Source organism: Labeo rohita, chromosome 13 (assembly GCF_022985175.1).
Source record: "Labeo rohita strain BAU-BD-2019 chromosome 13, IGBB_LRoh.1.0, whole genome shotgun sequence".
In the NCBI taxonomy this organism is placed as follows: Eukaryota; Metazoa; Chordata; class Actinopteri; order Cypriniformes; family Cyprinidae; genus Labeo; species Labeo rohita.
In genome coordinates, this window is record NC_066881.1 from 5,489,771 (window position 1) to 5,510,777 (window position 21,007).

General features: G+C 36.7%; 1 protein-coding gene across 1 annotated transcript in view; it reads right to left on the minus strand.

The window, feature by feature from the left end:
- Positions 1 to 6,610: 6,610 nt before the first annotated feature.
- The window catches only part of spred2b (sprouty related EVH1 domain containing 2b), a 47,091-nt gene continuing 32,694 nt past the window's right edge, over positions 6,611 to 21,007 (minus strand). Inside the window, exons 5-6 of the mRNA XM_051125501.1 lie at positions 10,270 to 10,410; positions 6,611 to 8,198 (exon numbers count right to left, since the gene is read on the minus strand). Of these exons, the coding sequence (XP_050981458.1) occupies positions 7,533 to 8,198; positions 10,270 to 10,410 (807 nt within the window). The 3' untranslated portion in view covers positions 6,611 to 7,532. The remainder of the gene's footprint in view (positions 8,199 to 10,269; positions 10,411 to 21,007) is intronic.

Below are 21,007 nucleotides of genomic sequence, written 5' to 3' on the forward strand. Positions count from 1 at the left end.
GCAACATTTGTAACATCATGACAGAATATTCTTTTTTGGGTGATTTTAATAATATAAACTACGACTAGTGTTAGCTTTTAAACTGGATGATCTGAAATCTTTCACAGAGGCTGAATCGATGGCGTTGAGGAACTTTGAGGGGCCTCGTATCTTAATCAGAATTCCAAAAGCTGCAGGCGAAAAGGCCCTTAGCAGAGGTAAGGAATTGCTTCCTTTCTTTTAAAGCAAGAAAAAAGTGACCTCATTACGAGAAAATACGTCTTAAATGTTTGCACATGTGGAGGCTGATGCTATTTGCAGTCACCAAGCAGCATAGCAGGCCAAGCCTTTGGGGACATTTCTCTCCCCCCTCTTTTCTTGCCAGATAATCGTCCATATGCTTTTTCAGAAACATCCTGAGCGAAACAGCTTAATGTCCTGTATGGCTTTCACATGTTTGAGCTGCTCAAAGGCTTCTGGGTCCAGATGCAAGCGCTGCAGTCACGTCTGGCTCGAAGCACATTAGGAGCCGGGGGAAGAGCGTCACGTGGTCCATCTGCAATTTTGATTGATTACAGCTTACTGAGAGCCAATGACCAGTTTGTATGGGTGAATTGACGGCTAAAGGACACCAAAATGTCATTGAGTTCAACAGGACACACAGGAGGCCAAAGCAGGGTTATCTCAAGTTAACTATAGTTAACTATAAAACCATAAAAAAATCACTTAAATTAAAATAAAATTGAACTAAAATAAAATATTAAAAAAGCCTTAATTATTATTTTTTTTACTTATTTCAGCTAGTTGTCTCTTTCAACACTTGTCATTTTCATTTTGTTTAACTTGATGTAAAGATATAGCAAAAAAAAAAAAAAAAAAAAGTAATAACATCTTCATAAACATTTATATTTATATAATAATAATAATAATAATAATAATAATAATACAATGACTTAAACTATACCTAAATTAGAATAAATACAAAAATATATAAAAATAAAAACTAATTCAAAATATTAATAAAATAGACAACAACTAACAAAATGACAAAAACTAATGCTTCAAGTAAAATTAAAATAAAAACAGAAAATATAAAAGCTAATTTAAATATTAATGCAAACTACATGAACAATAATGATATAAACTACTACTTTAAAATTCAAATGAAAACAGAAAATATAAAAACTAATTTTAAATATTAATAAAAACTACACAGATAAAAACTAACAAAAATGACAAAAACTACTAATACTTTTCACTAAAATTAAAATGAAAACAGAAAATATACAATTATAAATAAAAAATATTAATAAACTACATAGACAAAAATGGCAAAAACTACTAATACTTCAACTTAAATTTAAGTGAAAACAGAAAGTTGATAAAATACAACCTAATGCAAAATCTTAATAAAAACTATAGACAACAACTAACAAACATTACAAAAACTACTACTTTAACTAAAATTAAAATGAAAACAGAAAATATAAAATAAAAACTAATTCAAAATATTAATAAATATGACAAAATGACAAAAACGACTAATACTTTAAAAATAAAATTAAAACAGAAAAGAGAAACAAATTCATAATATTTTAGCAAAAAGTACAAACAGTAGAAAAAAACTAACAAAAATTACAAAATGACTAATACTTCAACTAAAATTAAAACAGAAATTATAAAAATAAAAACTACTTCAAAATATTAATAAAAATGACAAAAATGACAAGTTACAAATACTCCAATTAAAATTAAAATGTATATATAAAAATAAAAAAATAAAATAAAAAATTAAAATGAAAACAGAAAATATAAAAATAAAAAACAATTCAAAATATTAATTCAATTCTATTCATAAAAACAAACAAAAATTACAAAACAAAAATTACAAAATGACTAATATAACTAAAATTAAAATTAAAACAGAAAATATTAAAAATAAAATAAAAACTAATTTGTATTTTAATAAAAAAGTACATAGATAAAAACTAAAAAAATGACAAATATTTCAATTAAAATTAAACTGAAAACTAAAAACTAATTCAAAATATTAATAAAAAGTCAAAATGTCAAAAACTTAACACAATATTTTAAAATGAAAACAAAATATAAACATAAAAAAAACTATATTAATTCAATTCAATTCGTAAAAACGATCAAAAATGACAAAAACTACTAACACTTTAAGTACAATTTCAATGAAAACAGGAAATAAGTTTTTTTAAATATTCAAATTCAAATTCTAACAGTATCTCTATGATCCTCAAATAATACTGGGTCAAAGTCTAACACCAACCAAAATGATCAATTTGCATTTTTTTTAAGTGAACAGTAGCTTGGCAAAGGTGGCAAACAGCAGGAACGTAGGCGGGTTACTGGTTTCTTTCATTTTTATTGGGACCTATGACAAACATGTAGAACTGCACAGCGGCCGGGCCGTCATGTCGTTCCGATATGATCAACTGGTATTTACAAAGTACTTTCTTTTTTTCCATCTTTTCCTAAAAGCAGGAGCTACATTGATCATACATGTTAGAAACGATTAAAAAAAATAGAAATAAAAATGTACATCATACACTTGATATAGATTTTTTTGCTTTTTACAGAGGTAAAAATTTGGATTGTAAAAAACAAAACTAATCAATACAATAGGGTTTATTTCAGTTTTTAACTTTTTCTGTTTCTTTTCTCTTTTTTTAGTATACAAGGAGATAGATTAACATGATGCTTCAGGCACTTTTTAACAGGTAAATGTGTGTCGTAGCAAGACGCCGCCAGGACAGACGTTCATACACAATGCTTTTGGTTAACTTTCCATTACCACAGATAGAAAAATAAAACGCAGCTCTTCTCTAAGCTCAGATGACAGCCGTATTGCAGAAGCTGACATACTCGGATACAGAAAGGACACGTGGTGAATGAAGGACACAGTGACAGCTGACAACCCCAGCTTCCTCCCCCGCCACCCATTAGCGAGAGGACTCCAGTGAAGAGACACACTAATCAACACTCGCAGACTAAAAGGTACAAAAGTTGCCCCTGGGGCAACACCTTTTCAAAACTAAGATATACTAAAATATACCATTTAAGTACTAATATGTACCTTTAAGGTACTAAAATGCACTTTTTCGGGGTAAATAAGATACAAAGTTGGACCTTTTTCAAAAACACCAGCCCAGTGATAGCTTTTGTACCTTTTTTCTGAGAGTGAAACCACACAGCAGCACCTCACTCTTAAAAATAAAGGCTTTTACAACATCAACCTTTTGTAGTTCTATGGTTCTTTAGAAAAGTTACAAAAGTCAGAGACCACATTGAATGTTTGTTTTTCATTTAAACCTGAAACCTGAAAAAAAAAAAAAAAAAAAAAAAAAATTCGGAATACTAGCAGAACTGAATGTTAACTGAATACTATTTTGTATATAATGTAATTTTGTATACAGCACAGTAATTCACAGTAATTTATGTAATTCCACAATAATCACATTATTACCACATCACCTCTTCACACTGCATGATTATTTCAACATTTAATAATGATAATTATTATTTTTAAACATTTGTTTTATAAATAATAATAATTAAATAATTTTTTTTATTAAAATGTTGTGTTAAATACATATTTATTTCTAACCCTTTAACTGTCACGCCCATTTTTTAACACAGACATAAAAATGCACTATCCAGACTTTTAAAAAAAAATAAAAATTATGAATGAAAACATTTTGTAATATGATTTTGATGTACATTTTCTGTGGTAATACTAAGTCTGATTTTAAAATGCCTTTCAAAGGATGAATTTTGAGATTTTAAGTTTTGAACTGATATACAATTTCTTATGATTTCTAAAATGTGATAGGGAAAAAGGCAACGAAGAAAGTCTTTTGTGACAAAGGTCAGAACTCATGTTATGATGTAGATTTTTTTAAGTTGCACTCTTGACATATATTAATCTATTACTTTTCCTACATAATTCGTAACACAAAATGTGATAAAATATCTATTTAGGAGTCTTAGACCTTTCCAACGATGTATAGTTGTCATAATTAGATTAGGATTTATTTGTAATATGATGAAGTAAACAGAGGGGACGGTGACAGTTAAAGGGCTAACCTGATCAAACAAGCCAAAAACGAAATGTTAAAAAATTGAGGCTGACTTTCTAAGCCTGTTCACATCAAGAATGATAACTATAACTATAATCATTGCATTTCTATGAGAATTTGGAAGTTTACAGCAACTGTAATGAAAACAACACAGAATTAGAATCACAAAATTGGAATCATAAACATTTTGTTCAGATGAAGAATGATAGAAATACTGACAGCCAATCAGAATCCACCTGAACGAATTATTACAGTTATCACTCTTGGTGTGAACAGGCCTTAATTATATTTTCATCCATCCCATTAAAAAAAATGGAAGGTCAAGTCAACTGTGTTGCATTGTGGGATAGTATACAAAATTCTTGTAAATGTCGCTTGGATGTAATTTGCATACCAAAAAAAAAAAATGCACACTACATACTGCAGCAGTAGTAGGAGTAGTATGCGATTCCGAACCAATCTTTGAACCAATGTGACATCAAACACTTGTTTTGATCTCCAAAGAACCTTTAGAACAAAAAACGGTTCATGTTGAGAAGAGGTTCTTCAACGAACCATTACACAACCTTTATTTTTAAGAGTTTCACACTGTGATTTGAGAACACACCACATGGTTTTGAGGCTGAACGTTTATATAACACGAAGAAGCTTCTGACGCACATATACTGTACATTCTTTGACTGCTCACATACACTTTGAGTATCTATGAGAGCACTGCTTTGTCACTGGATGATTTATTCAGACAAAGCACGAGCAGGGGAAGGTGACCGGTTAACCAATGAAGTCCTTCACAGGGGTGGGTGAGGTGATGGAGACGGACTCGACACATACGAGCCGCCTCGACGATTGTACCATGCCGTTTGACTCCCGCAATAACTGGAGCACTTTTTTAAAGAAAGGCCTATCTATTGGGGTGTTGTTACTTTTTTATATATATAATAGAAAAATATCTTTCACTATTTTCTTTTCTTTGAGGAACTGCATTGATTCATTTTAATGTCCTCTCAAAAAATTAAGGCGTTACGTTATTGTCATGAAGAAAGTGGAGATCGGTTTGGCAAACGTCCCTCTGTAAAGCACCCTTAAAATCAAGCTTATTTTTCTGTTTCCTTTTGATTTTCTTAGAGAACAGGACTGGAGTTGGAAACATCTTTGAGACAACAATTCCTTCCATTTCTAGAGACAAATGAGCTGTCAGTAAGGGAAAAAAGATTTAGCGCTTTAGTGTTTTCCCTCCGGAGAATATATGAAATTAAATAGATGGCATAAAATCATTTTATTAATTCATATTTTTGTCTTGTTCTCTGGTAAAAAATACAGTTGAAGTCAAAAGTTTACTCTCCTCTTTCAGAGTCTACAAAATGTTAATTATCTGACCAAAATAAGAAAGATCATACAATATGCATGTTATTTTTTTTTTTATTTAGTACTGACCTGAATAAGATATTTCACATAGAAGATGTTTACATATAGTCCACAGGAGAAAATAATAGTTAAATAGATAAAAATGACCCCGTTCAAAAGTTTACATACACTTGATTCTTAATACTGTGGTGTTTTTTTGTTTGTTTGTTTGTTTGTTTTTTAGAGATGGTTCTTCATATTCTGAGCAGTTAAACTGTCTGCTGTTCTTCAGAAAAATCCAGAAAAGGTCTCACAAATTCTTTGGTTTTCCTGCATTTTTGTGTATTTTACACTGAGGACAACTGAGGGACTCATATGCAACTATTACAGAAGGTTCAAATGCTCACTGATGCTCCAGAAGGAAAAACGATGCATTTAGAGCCGGAGGGTGAAAACTTTTGAACAGAATGGAGATGTGTTTTCTTACTTTGCCTAAATATCATATTTTTTTCATTTAGTACTGCCCTTCAGAAGCTACAGAAGATACTTACATGTTTCCCAGAAGACAAAAACAATTTGTGCGACCTGAATGATTTTTCTGAAGAACAGCAGGCAGTTTAACTGTTTAGGACAAACAAGTGACTCGAGAACAACTATCAGTAAACAAAAAACCACAGGTGTGGATCATTCAGGTAAAAAACCGTATTAAGAATCAAGGGGGTGTAAACTTTTGAACAGGACCATTTTTTTTTATAAATTCAACTATTTTTTTTTCTGGTGGACTATATGTTGTTAATGCAAAATATCTTATTCAGGTCAGTTCTAAATAAACACTAACATGCATTATGTATGACCCTCTTATTCTGGTAAAATAATGAACATTTTGTAGATTCTGAAAGGGGGGTGTAAACTTTTGATCTCAACTGTATCTAAACATCCTAAAACTGCATAAGACATTGTTTTGTACTGACTTGTTTAAGCATAAATCTAATTATATTGTGAGGTTTGTTTAAATCAAAAGAAATCTATAATAAATTAATACAAATAAGGTAAAATTCAAAGTTTTTCAAGACAAAAAAATATGATTAAAAAATGATTTTTTTGCAATTTAAGTAGCGTGGGCTCACTGGAAACTCCTCTTTCCTCATATGGCTGTGCTTTTTTTGCCCACAATCTGATGATTTCTCTCTGTTTTTTTTTTTTTTCCCCTCCCTTTGGCTGGTGATTCAATTGACCGCGAGAATAAATATGACAAAAATAATCTTTGGATATCAAATATGCATCAAAAGCCACCCTGGCCTCCAAAATAAGTCAACTCTAAGGAGAACGTCCCATGTCTGAAGCGCAGCTGTGGCTGTCGAAGGTGATTACAATAATTCGATTTGAAACATATACATATGAGTATACAGTATTTACATATACTCTGGATGCAGCTTATGTAAATTTGGCTTAAATATAATAACGACAATACTATGCTGTGATACAATGTTATCATTCCTTTACAACAACACGCACGCAGGCACCGAAACACACGCTCTCCCACAGACGCACTACGAATGGACGCTTCCGACTACAGGTTTAGTGTCTCGAGCTAATCTCATTGTTATTGTTCTGAACGACGGTTAAAGGGCTTGGGATATAAATGCCAGTTTATGCACGGGAAGAGTAAACAGCGGATTCCTCCCTTTGCTGGCCACGAAACCGAAACGGCGCGCCGTAAAAACAACAAGCGATTCAAGTTCTTGAAAAGTCAAATCAGTGTAAAAAATATAAAGTACCTGCATAAGTAATGCATGACATGAAGGCTCCAGGAGCCACCTGACAAAAGAGCCATTTCTTTCACGAGGAACCGAGAGAAACGTCCACAACAAAAGGGAAAGAAAAAAACATACACATATATATATATTTTCATATTTATAAAAACAAACCAAAAGAGAACGTCTTCAAGCCAGTCAATGCACCAATTGTTTTCTGGAACCAGGAGAGGCCGTAAAGTAAAGCGCCAACTTCGGGCGCCGTCGGTTTGGTCCGCTCCTGCCCTCCTCAGTGCTAGCGTTCCGAGGGGCGTGTTTAGGGTTCGTTCGGGACGGGCGGGCGGGGTTTTCAACCGACGGCCTTGTGCTTTCCTCCGCAGCAACCGCAGGCCACGCCGCAGCGGTGGCACACGTGAAGCGGTGGGTAGCAGCACAGACAGGGCGCCAACACCGACAGCCCCAACAGGGCCGTCCAGCGAAGGCAGAAACGTTCCTCGCTGGTGTCGCACGAGCACGGGTCCGAGTAGTCGCCCTCCGGGTCGGACATGCAGTGGTAAAGCATGCTGTCGGCGCACCACATGAAGCTGACCCGGTGGATGCAGGTCCGGATGGGGTCGGGGGCGTCGTGGCACTGTCCGCGCCGGTTCTCCTCGTGGTTGAACATGTCCCGGCAGTAGACGCAGCGCGATCGCTCTCCGTCCTCTTTCCGCCGCTTGCCCTTGAGCTTGAACGCCCGCGGCTGGGTGGCCACAACGCCCCCGCCGCTGCTGTCGCAGTGGCTCTTGAGGTCGCACTGGCTGAAGTCGGAACTCGGCACGTAGGGGTAGTTATAGTCGTGCTTTAAGGGTTCGTTCTTAGCGATGTGAACGTACGAGTCCGAGTCCTCGGGTTGGATGAACTTGTCCGGCACGGCAGCGTATCGGTAGTCCTCGTAGCCCGTGATCAGCCAGCGCTCCCGGGGGTTGATTCGGACGATCTCCTCGTCCTCAAACGGGAAGGGGTTCCTGGAGAACTTCTAAGAGGCGACAGAGAACAAAGAGTGCAAAAGTGATGACTGTGCCTTTAAGATCATATAATGTGGTTCCTTTTTTCTCTCACAATATTAAATCATGTCTCTAATTTCAAAAAGAAATTTAAATGTTATGTGTTCTTTTACTTATTACATAATCTGATTTAAGGCTGGAGTACACTGCATGCCTTTAAAATCGAAATGAAAAAACTCTCTCAGACTTTCAAGTTGTTCCAAACACAACACACTTATGCAGATAATTGTAAACAATATGTCTATCTAAAACTGGCTCAAGATAACAAATGTGTTTATATCCTCTGACTGGATGAAATCAAAATATGAAGCTAAAAAGTCTTAACCTTTTATTCACTACATGATCTTCTGCGAAACACCAACTCTGTAGATGGGCTCTGACTATTGTAAATTGGTGTCAAACAACATGTAATATATTTTAGCTGTAAACAATGTTATTTAAATATAGCTCAAATAAATATAAAAATAAATATAAATTATTTTATCTTGTATCTGTTTTTTTTTTTTCTTTTTATTGTAGATCAGGAATCAAAATTCCAGCCCACCAGTAAAATTTTATTAGAATTCCAGCCACATTTTTTTTGTATCAGCACTGAAATGGTTAATATTTGTAGTATTTATAGTATTTATATATGAAGAGTTCAGATGCAAAAGCCTCTAAATCCATCTGACGTCTTTCTAAAATGCATTTTTATCAGGCTCTTATGTATAGGTTTCTGCCTAAGTACTGGTACTTGTGCTGAGGCTGCGAGTTTAGCAAGTTTGAAGTAAAAGTATTTGATGGACGTATAATATGTGTCAAGAGCATTCACTCAGTATCATTATCTCATTTTTTGACCAAGATGGCTTTTAGGGGGTTTTGCATCTGAACTCATATAGATTTTTTGTATATTTAATTTTATTTTCAATGTAAAAATAAAATATGACTTAAACATGGTTCTTGCCCCAATAAATTCAACTCTTTATCATTTCATTGTATCCCTAAACCCTGACTTCTCAAACGTATTGTAGTTAATTTGCTTTCCTTAGTAAATAAGAAGCATCTAAGATATTGAAGAAAAATACATATATATAAAATAAAAATATATGGCCGTTTCAGTGCAGGTATCTTCAAATGCTAATGAGCTACTGCTCACTCCACCCCTCTCTTTTGTTTTTTGTGTATTCAGTGGTGCGTTACCCAGAGATGTTCTTATAATTGGAAGATGAGAGGGTCTGTATTACTTACTATTGGAGAAAGCGTAACAGTCAACTTAGATCACGTCTGCCTTGATAACCAATCACATTACAGCCTTGACATCATTGAATTTCAGTTCAGTGCGACACTCAATTGCCGTTTACGGATACCATAGCAATGAATGAGAAGTGCCGTAAGCTGAATACCACCTGTCCCAAAAAGTCAGTGACCTACGGTCAGTGAAAACAGCCTCCAGTTTCCTTTCCCAAATTGGAAGTTTTTGGCTAAAGGTTGCAGGCTTGCCTTCTATTGGCTTTGCATTACCATCAAAAACAAAACTAATGCACTGCGTTCTCTGTGGCTCTGATGTCGAAAGAAAATGAACACTCTTATGTTAACTTTTAAATCCAACTACAAAACACCTGCATTGCTTACAGGACATTGCTGTACAACTGGCTGAGGGCTGGAAAGTAAGCTAAATGGGATTGTCCGTCAGCAGTTGTGGGCGGGGCATGAGCAGTATGACATCATACTGCTCAGACAATCAAAACGGCTTGATAATTGAGACTGTTTAGGTTTTTGGGAATTAAAAACAAAAGAAGTGAATAGATTTTTTTTATCATTGTAGGGTTGTTGTGTCCACACTCTGCTAAGACACATTAATATGCAAACACCATGTAAAAGTGAAATTTTAGCTCTGATGTCCACTTTAAAAAAATATCTCCAAACTTGAACGGTAGTGTATGTTCTACATTTCTAAAAGAGGCCTCTGACCTAGGACATTTGAGTATCCCTGATCTAGATGTATGAATATTCATTAACTCATGCAAATATTGCTACGGCTCCTATACGATCCACATGACGCACCTGATCCAGGCTGTAGCGCTCGGGTGGCCGGTACTGCAGAATGCAGCGATGTGGATGAGGCTCGTAGAAGGTGGAGGTGGCCACTAGCTGTGTAGCGAGCTCCTTCTTCTGAGATGAGTTTGAGGAGCTGTCGGTGGCAGTCTGAAGAAGAAAAGATAAAAAAGACAAACTCAGTTTCAAACGACCTATGGACATAATACAAGAATAAAACAAGAGCTGAAAACAGTACATGTACTGTCCAGGAAATTTGAAGAAAAAGACAGTCCCGATCACAGACAGGTGTTTTGCCGAGTAAATGCGGTTTTCCATGACCTCATGGGCGACTGGCATCAATTCACAACTAAACATTAATACACCACACATACTGCCATATACTGCACATAAACACAGACGCGCACGTCAGTGCAGTCAATCCGACGTGACGTGGCTCAACTTCAGTGTGCAATTAAACAAAAAAATCAGGCCTCAGGCCGCAGGATCTGTAAAAACCTCTGAAGTCTCCCTGTTATTAGAGGAACTCAAAATGATTCCAGCATGCTGGGATATAGGCCATCACACACAAAACCAACAGCTCCGGTTCGTAACATCACCAGAGAGACGTACAGAACACCTCAAAATCAAGACATTCGCATGTTACTGAGGTGCATCGATTCAGTCAATGATGAGCGACAAAACTGCATCAATGTACAACTGCTCTCTTTTAGGACTAAAACTGAGACTCTGAAACAGAAGAGGTGAATGAAAACGGCCACATGTCTGCTTTAAACGTATGAACAGAAACGCAGGATTTGAGCTCTCTTGTCTGGATGAGCTCCAGCGCAAAGTTTCCAGCCCAGTCGTTAAACACAAAACATAAGAATGGTGCAGACAGACAGCCTGCGGAGGTGGACTACATAGACAGACAGAACGACAGACAGTGAGGCGGGCAGGCAGGCAGGGCGGCTGGGCAGATGGGAAGTGATTAGTGGCTGAGAGTCTGGACGTGATCCTTCCTTTGGTTGAACCGGATGCCTTCAACAACCACCTGCCAGGTGGAGTGTGAGCTCAAACACACACACACACTTCCAGCTTTAAAAAGATTTACGTGGTTAGAAGAACGTATGTCAAAATATGACTAAAAGAAACTTGCTGGAATAGTGAGAGATTGACAGAAACGAGTGTAAATGTTGGTTGTTTGTGGTTGTCTGTTAGCGTTGAGGTGCTAGTGGTAGACATAACTCACTTTTAGCACATTTGAAATTGAAGTCTTTCTCTTCCGGGAAAACAAACCAAAATTATTCAAGATTTATCTTGGATATATGCAGTATCCAATAAAATGCCATCCAGAATCAGAATGAGAATGTGAAACCTATTTTGTTGGAAACTATACATAACCTGCAAATTCTCAATATGGGACAGGTTAAACAGTTTATTTTATTTTATTTTATTTTATTTTGGTGTAGCCAAAAGATTGTATTTCTATTTGATTTTATATAAAATGTGCCAATTAAAAAAGTGGATGAAAAGCAAATAAGTATGCGTACTGGTAAAACACAATGTGAGCAGCTGAAAGTGAGAGAAATTTTTTATTTTATTTTATTTTGCATTCATTCATTTTCCAAACCTCTCACCTGATATTGTTTTTGACTAGTGATAACATCACAGGACTGTGATATACCTAATCTCTCTTTGATTAACCATATTTTTCAAGCCATTCATGGCTGTACAATCCATCCCCCATTAGTTCACTGGCATCAGACAATGTCGTGCCACTCAAACTGAGTTTTCCATGTTTGAGGCTAAACTCCTGCTGTGCGAGAGGTGGCTGGCCGGAGCTCGCTCTCTATCTTTCTCTCTCGGTCCAGCCTGGCCAGGCCTTGGTTTCCCCTTCGTGTTCATACAAAGACCTTAGAACTGCTGGCCAAAAATAATACAGGCGTCCCTCAAAGCGCTGCCAAAAGAGCCTGAGCCGACATGACTTAAAAATACGTTTAGGAGGATAGCTGGGGCCGGACTGCTGGAGATAATTAAAAACACAGACCCTTTCAGATGTTTACACTGCAGGTCTAAAAAACTCTGGGCCTAAGTACTCAAGCAGTATGAGGCCGACATAGATATAAAAAACTAGTGAGCTGCCTTGCTGTCTACTGCCTACATAGGCAGCTGTCTTCTGAGGCTGCATCATAACCAAATGAAACCTAAAGACCCAGGTATACTGCATTTTTCATGTTACGCATCGCCAGTTCATTCTCTAATTTGTATATGAAGGCCTTTAGTCTATTTATTCCAACATGGTTTGGTGTTAGCATGTTGCTAAACTACTGGTATAAGGCGCATATAAGCACAAAGACATAACTCTCAAATATTTGGTAAAACAGTTGATGTATTTGAGCAGAAATATTTAACATATATTACTGAAGAAATTTTGCTTACTTCATCCGCCATCTTGGCTTTTTCCCCTTGACTTGACACAATGCATTATCGAATTGATTGCCTTAGGACTGCTTGCCAAAATGAGGTATCTAAATGCCCAATTACACTTTGACTTCAATTTGAGATGTATGTGAACGCCGGTGGTCGACACATGCTCTCTAGAAAACTTTCTTTGTCTAGTGTCCGCTCAAATGTTCTGCCAAAGTTATGACCGATAAAACATACTCTTTTAAACTAAAGTTGTTGCTATCGCGTAAACCTCTCACACAAGCGCTTGTCAATGCAGTCATCTGTTCTTCCATCTCTTTTGTTTCGTTTTCTACTATGAAACAACGACCTGGGCCAGTGCTGCCACCTTGTGGAACAACTGATTAATGCAAAACCAAGTCAATGTGCATACATAGTATGTGCGGTTACAAAATTCGAATGGTGCATGTACAGTATGCGCGCACTATTCTGGTGACAAAATTTGTGTCGCGTACTGTACGCGGACAATTGGGTACACATCAAAACCGAAATATACTTTGGTCTTAAGTAGACAACATATTCATGCAACGTGCTTTTTTAAACAGAAATATGTCTATGATGGCGTAAAAAGCTGACTTGGTAGGCAGCGCGCTAGATTTTAAAACAGAGCACATAAGTACCAAAAATGGCACACTCAAGTAAATCGCCAACCCCCACCACAAAATCAGCCGTCTTATCGAAAAGCCCTAAAGTGTGTGGCGTAGCGCAGATAACAAGAGAGTTCAAAGGCACATGTGGCCCAACTCTGATTCAAAGGCATACCTTCCCAGCAGCAGAGCCGATGTCGGCCCGTTAATGACGCGCAATCAGTGGCGCGGTGGGGGAGGGCGGAGAGATAATGGGGGGAGCAAAAGCTTTGGGGACCTGAAGTCTTTTGAGTAATTTCACAAATGGGCCCCCTTCATTAAGTCCTAGGCTGGCCACCCAGTGGCACGAAACCACACCAGACCAATCCAAAATGGGCCGGCCAGAACTGTGTGACCAATAAACCGGCTATAACCGGACATAGCCTAATGTGGCCCCATAGGACCTGCTGAGAGAGAACCAGCACGAAGTGCACAAAAAATAGAAGCAGCGGTCAAAACCAGACCCATACATAGTCCAAAACAGAGTACAGAGGTCAGAAGCAATAATGTAAGCCATCAACAACATACTGAAAGCACCATGTACTACATAAGCAACAACAAAAATGGACTTAGTAGAGACAGTATTGAGGAAAGCTAACATCTATTTTCATTTTTTGAAGGCAATGAGTGTTTTTTGTTCTTGCAAAATTTATTACACTGATGCTAAGTGTTTAGGAAGGTTGCCTGGATATTGAAATATTGGATAAGGTTTCTTAGAAGTTTTGAGCATTTTTAGCATGTTGCTATGCTGTTGTAAGAGTTTTCTGGGTTGTTGTGAGCTCTCTGTTGTTTGACTTTAAAGTCCACCATACACTTCGCTCTTTGTGTGTACACTAGAGTGTCTTTCTTTAGTTTCTTCAGTTTCTTTTTGTGCATGGTATCACATCGAGTACACTTTGAAAGGCTATGCCTTCCACTGTATGCTAAGATCGATTTATCCCTGATTTAGACCCTGTTCCAAATGGCACATTTCATGTGCACTTTTGGTATTGCAGATATATGGTCCATGAGACCGTAGGGTGTCCCTTTCGTCATTTTAGTGTTCGAAAGGGAGCTCGGGAGCACCCCCCTTTGCAGCTGCTATGCACCCTCAATATGCAATTCAACAGACTTCTACCCAACAGTGAAAGCAGCATTACGTCACGAAAGTGCGGGCCATGAGGGTTTAGGGTGCCATTTGAGACAGGGCCTTACTCCTCCCGACATAAAAAAATCCTGTCCAGGACCTCAGTTGGTTCTGATATTTGGCCCAGAGTATCTGGTTAAGTGAGGCATTTTCAGATTGATTTCAGATTCAGATTGTGAAAAGAAATTAAGGTTTTTGAATAAAACATTCCAGGATTTTTCTCCATATAGTGGATTTCAATGGGAGCCAATAGGTTGAAGGTCCAAATTGCAGTTTCATTGCGGCTTCAAAGGGCTCTAGCACGATCCCAGCCGAGGAATAAGAGACAAAACGATCAGTCATTTTCTAAGGAAAACACAAATTTATATACTCTTTAACAACAAGTTCTTGTCTTGCACTAGTCCAGCCTTGTTGGAAAGGTCAAGCATGACGTAGGCGGAAGTACCGACCCCCCCAAAGCAAAGGTGCAAAGAAAGTCAAATGGGCTTTACAAAAAAGATAAAACAACAGTGTAGGATGATTTTGAAGTTGGAGGAGAAAATGAGATTTTTTCGCCCTACCCTACCTTTCTGAACCAGGGTATACAGACGAAGGACTAACCGCACCTGACTTTTCCAACGTGATTACGTAATGCGTCAAGTCACACATGCGTATCACAGAGCTAGTCCAAGATGAACATTTGTGGTTAAGAAGTATATACATTTTTTTTTTTTAGAAAATGACCAATCGTTTTACTAGATAAGACCCTTATTCCTCGGCTCTAGAGCCTTTGCCTCCTTGTTATAGAGTCTTTGAAGCTGCATTGAAACTGCAATTTGACCTCCAACCCATCAGCCACCACTGAAGTCCACTATATGAAGAAAAATCCTGGAATGTTTTCTTCAAAACCCTTAATTTCTTTTCGACTGAAGAAAGAAAGACATGAACATCTTGGATGACATGGGGATGAGTAAATTATCAGGAACTTTTATTCTGGAAGTGAACTAATCCTTGAAGTATACTTTGTTTGAAGTTTGTTTTGGGAGTTTGAAACCATGAAGAGCAAAAAAGATCTTTGGCTGGAGTATATCGAAACCTTTAGGGTCTTCGGATAGCAGATTTCCAAGCCAGAGGAACGTGTCTTGTGGTCTGCATGCTTTACAGGTTAGCGGTTAGCATTAGAGGTCTGAGCATAGCTGGATTTGCTGTCCATCAAAAGCTTTCCTGCTGCTCAGGCCAACCGCAAGCAGTCAGATTTGATCGCTCCAAACGCCTGGCTATACAGTAAGCGTGCACTCGGCTACGTGCATGACTGATGCTATCTGGAAAGGGTTTTTAATTCTCTATAGGGCTCCAAACCACTGACAACAAAGTTTTTATGGTGTTTTCAGCTATAATTCCTCAATAAGACAATCTAGGGAGTGAAAAATGTGCTGGAACTAATTGAGTTCCAAGTGAAATTGCCTGTAATTAGCCACCTTGAGTCTGAGGCAGGCGGCCCGCAGGGTGGAAGGGCACCGGTACCTTTTCCACTGCTGTGATTAGTGCTGTGAGCCTTTACGTACACATACTCCACACACAGATGCCCAGTGCTGCTAAGGACCAGAGAGGATAACGGAATAAAGCTTCTCTACCTTTGGCATAAAGGAGCATTGATTCTTTCCACCTTATTTTTTTCCCCTCTTCCCAGAACTGTTAGTCTTCCACATCCCACTTCCTCTGAGCATCCTCCAGGGCCCCGGCTGGGAGCTCACTATACAGCAAAGCCTTATCCTGCCTGACTGCTGCACAGGAAGTTGTTTTTTGTCATTTATATATTTCCCTCAACACACACACACACACAACCAAAATAGTCTGGAACTCTACCTTACTCTATTAAAGTCTACAGTAAAGAGTCTATTCTTGCAGCATGTAAATCACACGTCAAACAAGGCAATTATACTAAGAGCTAAACTAAAAATGAATGTAGCACATGTGACTACACTACAAGTCATAATATATCTTTATGAACCAGCTTGCTCACTAAAAATGGACATTAAAAATTTCCTTTTGTCCTCCACAGAAGAAAGTCATTTATTTTAATTTTAGTTTCTGTGCTTGGAATAAGCTTTAATTATTTTGTTGTGTGTGTTTCTTTTTTTTTTTTTTTTCACATGCCAAGTACAGCATAAAGTTATTTGCTATTAAGCTAACAACTTAACATTATGGTGACTATTCAGATTAGCAGTTTATCAGAAACTATCCTGGTCATTATCATTCTTTCTTGCTGATCTGACCAGTTTCATTCTGTGTGTAAAATGATGAGTACACCCAAGATGGCCTGAAAAATCCCAAACAAAACACTCATTGCTCTTCATAACCGATGACTCATCATAGCCATTTTGACATTTCTGAGCATCATCAGGGAGCGCTGCTTGTATCATGGTGTAGGGCGATGCTGTGATGGGTTTATGTCAGTGTTGTGACCTCTGGAGCTCATGACTCACTCAGTGCTCACTCCTTTTACACAGTCAATCAACGTAAGTCTACAGAATTTTGGCATTTTTGGAATTCTACTTCTGGAAATGGAATCAGTTCGAAAAAATACAGTGTATCAGAAATGTTAGTCTCAAAAGATTAGAACACTCTCTTATTAGAACACTAGTATTTTCAACAGGTCAAAATGGTTTTAAGTGAGTTATTTCTATATTTTGCTGTAGTGTGTCAGTTACATTTCCAAACACTCATTTTGCCATTAACTGCAATAATCTAGTAAGATTTTTGTTTGCACAAGGAGTCTGACAACAGCCAGTGCTCCACACTGAGATCTGATCATCATCCATTCTGTCTGGAATGACATTAATAAACAGAACAAGCTGAGAAAGGCTAAATCCAGAAGAACTGTGTAAATGTCTCCAAGATGCTTCAAGAAACCTACCTGTAAAGCTACCTGAAAAACTACGCGCAAGTGCACCTCTAGGGCAAAAGCTGCTTTGAACGGAAACAATGGTCACACCTAATGTTGATTTAATTTAGTTAATAGAAGTTAATTGATAAGGAAAATCTATTTATGACATTATTTTTGACAGCATTTTCACACAAGTGCCTATAACTTTTAACAGTACTGTAGCTTTGCAGGCAGGATTCTTGATGCATGTAAACTGATATTTCCTAATGACACACTACAGCAAAAGATTTTTTTAGCTGGTGTTCTAAAAATTTTGGCCACTACTGTATAATACAATAAATAGCTAGAAAAGTAATGTGTTTACAAATAATAATTCATATGAAACCATGATGATGTTAAAAAAAATCCACAAACAAACAAATATTCACATCAAATATTCACATTGTTTTTTCCCCCCGTTATTTTTTCTTTCTTTCTTTCCTTCTTTCCTTCTTTCTTTCTTTCTTTCTTTCTTTCTTTCTTTTCTTTTCTTTTGGGGAAATAAAATGATTCCATAATGCAACTAACAATACTTGCAATAATGCAATAGTTACACTGGTGCATAAAAATAAATATTCTCTTTTTTTTAGCAAGTTCAGAGAAGAATCTTTTTCAATTTTCTTATTTACTTCTTTTGATTTTCTAATTTACTAAGTTCTGCTTTTGAAAGTAGGATTAGCTAGAACAATATATCAGCAACTTTTGTATATTGGCATTCTAAAGCACACATAATGCAATAAATAAATAGAAAAAATTATGTTTAAAAATAATTTATATAAAACCGTGAGGTGTAAAAGCATTCTGTCTAATTCAGTTTAAACACCCAATATTTACACCCAATCTTTCATTCTTTTTTTCCCCTATATTATCTCTTTATGTATGCATGTATGCATTTATGTATGTGATTGTTTATTTATTTGCTTGTAAAATAAAATAAATCAATACTGCAATAATTTCTACGATATTTAATGCTGTATTATAAATGTAACAATGTATTATATATGTATGTATTGGTACGTATGTTTTCTTTTTATTTATTTATTTAAAAAAAAGACCATCTAACACTAGTGCTCTGTATTCTTTTTTAGTTCTATCTACTTGTTTTCTTGTGTATCAAGACTTGTCAAAGCAAGTTCTTGATGGTTTTGATTGTATCTACTGTCCTCAGTTGTAAGCATCTGCTAAATGATTAAATATAAATGTAATGTAAATGTGATGCATAAAAATGGAAATAATTACATATTTTTTCTTTTCATGGTTACACTGGCGGTTTGGTTGAAATGACTGGAAAATGACCTTTCTGATCAGTTCTGGACTGAGGTGTTGTGTGAGGACAAGCATCCCAAAAGCAGGCGTCTCAGAGCGACACACCCTGCTAAATGCCCGGCGTTCAGAGACGCAGAGCGAGTCCTTTCCCTGATCTGAATGAGCTAAAACGAGCTGAGGTTAAGTATAGGTTAGCTCACGAGGAACCATCAGGAGGAATGCACATCCCAGCAGAGAAACAACTCCCCTCGACATAATCGCCCCGAGCTGTAAATCCAGACCCGCATTTCTGCTGTCTGCGGCCACTTGCCTCACACGGCAATATATGGAAAGGTCATCAACACCAGCCCCCGTCCCAACAACTGTGGCAACCACCTCACGTGGAAGTGCGCGTCCGCTCGCTTCCGAACGTGTGTGTGTCCCGCAAAACAGGTAGGTTTTAAAAAAGAAACGGCTCGGCTGTAAATCTCGCTCCGTTTTCCGAACGCAGGGACGCACCCAACAGCACGAGAAGAGCATAAATTCCAGGACGGAAAGAAGCGTTGGATTAAGTTTCCTTTCAAGCTCGGGGTCCTTGGCTTAGCAGTCTACCCTTTTGGCCTGAAAGCGAGACAGACAGCGAGTGAAAGAGGAGCCATGAGGCTTCCCCTGTGCGCGCCCCCCTCCTTCCACCCTGGGCGGCAGTAAATCAGGATGGCAGTTAGCTAGGAAGCAGCTGCTAATGATAGTTTTACTGGGGAGAGCAGGAAGTCATCTCCTGACCCCGCCTGCTGCTCCTGGTCTCCTGTGACTGTGACAAAAGGACAGTAAGTGGGCAAAAGCCAAGCGTCGGCACAGCCTGCTCTGAAAGCGCCACAGGAAACCTGCCTGCGCTGCTATCACATCCACCATCTTCAAAAAACAAAGGCCCGTCTCTTCCACGGCAGCCTCGGCGGGGAAAAAATATCACAAGGACTCGGCCTTTTCTGGGACGCTTCGCACACACTCAAACCAAACCCGCAGACATGAAAGCTGAAGGGAAGAGGAAGTTACTAAATATTACTTTCAAAACGTACATGCCCTTAGTGCACATATAGCGTGAAACTACACGCACACCCCATATGTTTGGGTAAAATTCATGAAATGTCAAAAACAAGTCAGAGTCATATGGTGAAAAAACAAGATATCATGGCCACAATGCATTAATATGTTTTCTCCTCAAAGTTGTAAATAAAACAAAGATTAGCAGAGCAAGATAATAATATTTTAACAATGTGTTTTACTTCAGATGTATAATTCAATGTGTTCATTTCTTTATGATTGTTTGTGAAATTCATTTACAATTTCTAAAAAAAAAAAAAAAAATCAGCATACTAATTAATTCCCTCGTTCTAGTAAAATCATGGTCATGTTGTAAAAAAATGTCCCTCAATCTAGTTAGATTGTAGCATGCTTTAACTAAAAAAACAAAGCAACAAATTAATATATGTAAGGTTTTCCACTGCATGTGCAGAGCTCCATAATGTTTGATTAAAAAAATAAAAATAAAATATTTTTTAAATTATAAATTTAAATATAAATTTGAAAATGATAAAGTTGAAAAAAAGGACAAATATTTTAGGACCTTTTATTTATTTATTTTTTACTCTTTTAGCACTTTCGTCCCTAAATCGTATTATTGTGATGCAAAAATATCATTCACATTACTGTAATTTAAAAAAATAAATAAATATATATATATATATATATATTTTTTATATCAATTTGTTTTTACATTTTTAAATTTGTTTTAAATTGAATTTAAATATTAAGTGCTGGGCAACGATTAATTGTGATTAATCGCTTTCAAATGTAAACTTTTTGTGTATTGTATATGCACATACACACACATGGATGTATATATTTATAAAATATGTTGTTTATATATTACACATATTTCAGTTACATTAATATTAATATATACATGTAAATACACAGAAATATTTTCATAATATATACTATGTGTGTGTGTTTTTAAATATACATAATAAATATATACCCAGTACACACACATATATTATATAAACAAAAGCTTTTATTTTGGATGCAATTAATCGCGATTAATTATTGCCCAGCACTTATATCAATTTAACTATTTAAAATGTTAATTAAATGATATTTTGTATTTATAAGGGTGTAAGTATTTACCCATGTTTTTTTTTTATCTGTTGTACTCCCTTTAATCTATGTGGAGTCAATAAAACAAAGAATGAATTAAACTGTAAAAACTGTTGTATTACTGAAATGAGAATGTAACTAGACTAATGGGAATTTTAAAAAAAAAGAAAGATTCATTGACTTGTATGTTGGACAGTTTGGTTCCAACGGTCGATATAATAATGGCATATTAAATAATGG